General features: G+C 37.0%; 1 protein-coding gene across 1 annotated transcript; it reads right to left on the reverse strand.

Moving 5' to 3' along the window:
* Positions 1–4,098: 4,098 nt before the first annotated feature.
* On the reverse strand, positions 4,099–5,179 carry LOC140758362 (uncharacterized). Its single transcript, XM_073094492.1, has one exon. The coding sequence runs from the start codon at positions 5,030–5,032 to the stop codon at positions 4,175–4,177; it is 858 nt and encodes a 285-aa protein (XP_072950593.1). The 5' UTR covers positions 5,033–5,179; the 3' UTR covers positions 4,099–4,174.
* Positions 5,180–6,757: the final 1,578 nt, after the last annotated feature.

The raw sequence follows: 6,757 nt of genomic DNA on the forward strand, positions 1-6,757 counted from the left end.
TATTCTTGGAATATCTTTTAGAGCTCTTGAGTAAGTTTTATTTAAATGGCTTCAAACAAATTCGGACAATCGAAGTTTGTTCTAATGACTTTGAACAATCGAAGGTAGTTTGAATGATTTTAAACAAGCTACTCAACTTCTTCTCTTGAATATCTTCTGGAGCCCTAGGGTAAGTTTTATCCAATGTTGTTTGAATAAGCTTTGAATAAACTTCGAATAAGCTTCAAATAAACTTCAAACAGACTTCAAACAAACTTCAAACGAAGTTTAATCTTTACTACATAAGCTTTATTTATCCTTTAAACTCTATAGGATATTATCTCATAACTTATACACTTAAAACTAAAAAAAATACATTATAACTGACTTTATTTGGTCATTAATTTGCCAATTACAAAACCAAATAGAGATAAATACCGCCAAGCTTATCTATTATTTAAAGTATAAAACAATCATCTATTTAATTCAAGTTATTCCTTGGGCCATCAAAAATATTTTAAATGTAGAAGCGAGGAAAAGTATTAAATATAACATCTCAAGATTTTAGAGTACTCCATGAATCAATATATTTGCTCATAAATTTAATTAGCACTCGCAGTTCTGTGTTGCCAAATGAAACATGTGGATATTTTTATTAATATATTTTTGGAATAAATTTGGATGACATGATTGAAAATATTAAAACGCACTAGGAGATCAATTTGTCACAGATTTTAGTGGAAGAAAAAAAAAATTAAACTGTTACGATCCGACCACATAGATTAAGTCGAATCAAGTTGAGTCGAGTCAAATTAGTTACTTAGTTTTATTTTTCTGTTTTTAATTTTAAATAAATCAGATAATTTGTATGTGAAACCGATCTGTTAGGGATTTTATTCCTATAAATAGGGGTAGACATTAGTTGATAAGGGCATGGAATTGAGAGAAATTTGAGTTTAGCCGGTTATTATTCTCGTTTTTTATATTAATCATTATCTAACTTTATCTTCATAAGAGTAGATCATAATCATAGATTCCCTTCAAGCTTCCAAATCCTAGCTACCTCCTACCTTCAGCAGTCACCTGTTGCCACCACCCTTGGCCGTTCACCACACTCCAATGACCGCTACAATATCAAAAATTACCGTTCTACCCTCCCTGACCTATCTTCACTATCTTTTCATCCTGATTTCCGATTTAAGTGAAACCAGAGCCATTAGAACCCTAACTTATGAGGCTACCTCCACCTAAATTTTTATAATCATCCTACGGACGGATCATTTCATATCTAGTCCGTAACATAAACTAAATCTTCATAGGCACTATTCACAATCATTCATCGACACTGTAACAAAGACTATTCACACAGTATAATAAGAATAGAATGTAAAATAATAAGTCACATGCACTGTAAAATAATTTTAAGGACAAACTAATTACTAAATAACTATAGTAGGCAGAATATAGACTTACAAACAACTAGGCGAAACTCATGACTATATCTATAAGGTCTTGATCGTTTGAACTTATGTTTCTAAACTAAGTGACCCTTATAACTATTCAACACATTCTATCAAGAAACCATCCAAAGATATAATATGATCTCCAAAATTTACTTCAAAGATAACATAAGAGATTCCATAGGTTATATGAGAATCCTCCTCTTTATACCTCTACCACTCTTCAAAACATTTCTTTGAAGTAGATAATTGTAGAGTCTCTACAGGTTGTAGAACACCGGTGAGTGCATTCGAACATCAAACGCTAATAATTTGTTAATTTCCTCAATTTCAATCCCTAGATTGATTAGAATCGATCTTCTGACGTCCATACAATAAAATTATATGATATTTTTTTTAGCATAAACCATTTTCAAAGCAATTCGAACCACTTCTAGTCCTAGAGGATTTAGTTTGCTGTTAAAAATTATTTAGAATAAATCATATGACTTATATATCTGATCATACAAATAATCTAATTTACATAATGAGAATATTTTAAAACACATTGCCAATTATAATAAAATCTTACAATTTTCTTCCTTAGTAATTTATGACTAAATAAATTTCACCAATGCAATGTTGAACCACATTCATTACAACTCCCTAAAGGAGCATATCACAAGTGTTATGAGGTTTAAATAAATCTGTGAAACTCAAAAACATATATACTAAGTGAAAGAATGTATGGTAAAAAAAATATAACTATAAATGTGTGATAAATAAATACATATAATAGCATACTACTTATGTAGAAATAACATTTTAAGCATGCACATCATCTATAATAAACCAAGGACACCAGACATACTATAATACCATAATTCTCAAGTTCTAAATTTTCTAGAAGACCAGGTAAACAAACTAGAAACCAATTACAGAAACCAGAGACCATACTAAACTCTCACCATTTTTATCATTAATTAATTGATAAAGTGTCTAATTAATAAGAGCAAACCCATTGCAAAGACCCATGCTCCCCCTTTAATATTATAATCCTTAAATCATTTTTCAACCAAAAACAAAATTCCAAACCTCATTTCTAAAACAAAAGTCAAATAATTTTGTATTGCAACATTTAAATCTTCAATATCTCATAATTTTGTAATAAAGTTGCTCCAAAACTAATAGAAGAGTTGTCATAGGGTTTGGTCAAAACTCTACAACATTTGAATGCTAATAAGGGTGTTTGAATCCAAATGCCAAAATATGGATTCCTCAAAATTTATTCCCTAATTGGTTAGAATTAATCTTCTAATTACATAAAAATTACTAATTTTTTTTATTCGAACCACTTTCATAGTCGTTAGAAGAACGACTTTTGTAATATTTATTTATTTTTTCTTAATATTTTGCATAGTTTATCATACTATTTGTGCATATACTCACACAAACAATCTAGACAATTCTATACAATTAGAATATTTTGAATTACATTGCCAATAAACTTTACAATGATTTCAATCTACAATTTCTAAGATTTTATACACAAATAAGTGATGCATAACATAACATTTAATGTCAACCACTCTTCTATCATTGTGTGGTAACGGCTATTCACACTGATAAAACTTATCATTCTTTAAACAATTTAAGCTTTTAGGTAGTCTTAATTCATGGAATAAATTTTAGACGATATAATTAAGCTCATTTCTTAAACTTGCATAAGAAAGCTTATACTTGTTAGGCCATTATGGTATTTGGTTGTAACCATTACACTTGTGTAATTATAACAATTGATGTGACATAAACAATATTAAATTATAAATATTTTAGTAAATAACCAAAATATATTTTAAATGGATGGATTAGAGAAGAGAGAGAGAGCAAGAGAGTGGTTAAAATGATAATTGATTGAAGTAATATCTTTTTAAAGGTATAATAGTAATTAAATTTTGTTGGTAAAATATAAATATTAAATGGAAGATGGATAGTAGTGAATTGATGTTTGCATAGCTAGAGAAGATTAGGGATTTTTTTTTTTTGTTAGTCTTCAATGTTAGATTGCTAAGAAGTAATGAACCGTGATTTGGATCTCGAACACAGGTTGGATTTCTTTTACTTCTCTATTTTGTTTCTTTATTTGCTATTTATCTGGTTGTTTCTCTCTTTCCAGATGCTCTAATTTGGATTATGAGTCTTTATTTGCTCTTTATCTGATTGTTTCTCTCTTTCAGGATGCTCTAATTTGAATTATGAGTAACAAATTAGGGTATACTGTGCATCATATTATCAGTATTTGGTTAAGCTCCGACCAATATCCCATCTATATCTATATCCATTTAAGATATAATCCACATCCCAAAAGTAATCATATCCATTTAGTTAGTATATAATTTTTAAAAGAAATTTATCTAATGTCTATATCTGACAAGAAAAATATAAATCCGACTATAAGTTAAGCACTATCTAATCCATTTCACCCTAAAATTCTCTCCTCTCCTTATACCCTCTTCTTCCATCTCCTCCTCCCTCACCACCATTTTAGTTTCCAAATAATACATATTTAAACATGTTCTTAAAAGGTACAATACAGCATTAGATTAATATATGCTACAAGAAGTATTTACAGTACACTGAAAACATTTTTAATACCCCATGAATCTAACAAACAAGCCAACCCCCTCGCCGTATATTCGATCCGATCCGATCCATACCTTGTCTTCTAATTAATTATATCTACCCTAAATATACCATTAAAAATAGTATATTAATTTAGATCCAGCTATGGCCTCCTTTTCAGCTGGCGCGAATCCGACGGCGCGGCATTTGACCTCCCCGCCGCCGTCCATCTTTGCTCCGGCGGATGCTGGCAGAGGGTTGACGGTCCGGCGATATGGCCCGAGCCACTTGGCGATCATGAACCGCCGCTTCCGCCACGGCGGCACGCTCAGCCCCTGCTGCCTCAGCGACTGCCGTGCCAGGTCAGCCGCGATTCGCACCACCCGCCGCACCTCCTCCGGCTGCGCCACCACCACCTCCGGCATTGCCGCCGCCAACGCCTTGTAACTCTCGGTCGACCGCGCCACCTCGAATTCCGATGCGAAGCCGACGTCGACGATGTATCTCTTCTCGTCAACCTCTTCAATCACGTCGATGTACTCGTAGTTTCCTTCGGCCATTCCTTTCGACCCCTCCCACCTTGCCTTGCAAACTCCCGCGTTGTAACCTCTCTCTCTCAGCCTCCCCATCACCGCCCTTCGGAACCCCGACCGGCTCTGCCGGAGCGCCGCCATTGCTTCCACCGCGATGACCGCGTCTCCGTGGAGACGGATTCGAAATGGGTCGCCTTTAGAGTTAGGATCGAGAAGTTTCCTCACCTCCTCCGCCGCCTCCAAGGCGGCGTCACCGCCGCCGGTGTCATCGGACTCCTCCCCGCCGTCGGATTCCGCGGCGGGCGGGGCGACGCCGTCGGGCTCGAGGAAAGCGTGGACGAGGCCGGAGAGCGCCGCCTCGTACTCGCTGCCGCTGCTGGCGCAGCACGTGCGGAGGCGGGCCTTGGCGGCGGCGTCTAGTGGGTCCGTCGCGCGCTTGGCTCTCGCGTGCGCCGCCATCTGAGCTCCGAGAGATGGCCGGAGATGGGAATTGCTTTCTCTCGGTGCTTTACAAGTGGAAATATAAGCGATCAGGAAAGATGTATCATTGTGCAACAAATAATGCGGAGAGGATGACGAAATAAGCGAAGAATATTCTTCTTTTTATCTCCCTTCCTTGAACTTCTTTAGGATGTAAAAAATCCCCCACTGTGGACTGAGAGCATATGCTTGTTACGAGTACTACACGCCCACACACGTGGCAGAATATGCTGGGGCACAAAGTTTGATGCCACACGATGAGCCCTGCAGCGGAGCAGCTCGTACGTCGATAATATTAAAATTATGACGATAAAAGAATAGAAGAAGTGGTGAAAGGAAAATGATTAGAAAAAATAGGAAGAAGCGGTGAAAGGAAGAAGGGAGAGGTATTATTGAGAGAGAGGAATGTGAGAGGAGGAGGACTCGGATTTATAAAGCGAGGGGTCTAGGACGAGGGATGAGTTAGCGTCTTGATACGTTGAATGCATGTAAAAATGTCCAGGTTCAATGAACCAATAGAGTAGAGCTTAGCTCGTCCTTGGTCGATAGGAAGTAGTAAAAAATTTATACCGGTCCGATGGATAGAGAAAGTAAAATGAAAAGTGAGTTTTTCTATTTCTTGATATTCATGTGACTTAATAATTAATATTAAATAATAAAAATTAATTTATCAAAAAGAAACATAAATTCAATAAGATAAAAACTAAAGTCACATGCCATAGCAAATCTCCAAAACTATATATAGGTACAAACCTGTACTATCTAGATCACGTAGGAGCTATAACATATTCTACATAATAAAAGGAAAATGTCTAAGTTTGTGCGGTAGCTACTCTATAGTGAACTCATGATCCTCCTCTGTAATACTTATATAAATATGACAGTATGTAAAGATTTTTTTTCTTTTTTGAAATGGAGAGCTATATTAAGCTTTGCTCCTCAACCAACAAAGTTGGTGAGGAGTCAAAAGGGAGAATTTTACATAGATCAAGGTGGATTGGGCCATCCGGCCCAATGAACTTACAATTTGTTCCAAGCGACCCCTAGCTGGCTACCCAATCAGCCGTCCGATTTACCTCTCGAAACATGTGCAAAATGCTAACCTTCTTGAGTCCTCTCAGGAGACCGATACATTCCTTCACAATGTTTCTAATTTTCCACGAACAAGTTTCTTCCTCTCGGAGAATCCGTGCCAAGCCTACGGAGTCTGTTTCCAAGATGACATCCTTATTAGGATCCGTGACCCAGAGACCCATCCTAATAGCCAGATTTTCGAAAAGATGGCGAACACATTTGGGCAAGGTTCCCAAGCTGCCCACACTAGATCCCCCTTGTCATTTCTGGCCACAGCGCCCAAGCCACCTTGATATTCCTTTGCCGAGCAAGCCCTATTTGTATTGATTTTTGTCCAGCCCATTTCTAGTGCCACTCACTTGGCTAGCCTCGTAGCATTCCCCCCAATGAGTTTTTCCTTTCCTTCACCTGTGTAATCTTTGGCTAGCTACTATGCCGGTATCACAATTGTTCTCGGGGTCGCCAAGGGCTCGTTGAAAACTACCGCATTTTGTTGCTTCCATATTTGCCATAGTGTTGCCGCAATGACACCCTTTAGCCTCCTTGCATGGCGCGATTCCCTAGGCCATGCACACGTGATCCAATCGTGGTCTACAACCAAGTTGGGTAAGCACAAAGCCTCACGTAGTC

This window comes from Typha angustifolia, chromosome 3 (assembly GCF_048772165.1).
Source record: "Typha angustifolia cultivar Huaian chromosome 3, ASM4877216v1, whole genome shotgun sequence".
In the NCBI taxonomy this organism is placed as follows: domain Eukaryota; kingdom Viridiplantae; phylum Streptophyta; class Magnoliopsida; order Poales; family Typhaceae; genus Typha; species Typha angustifolia.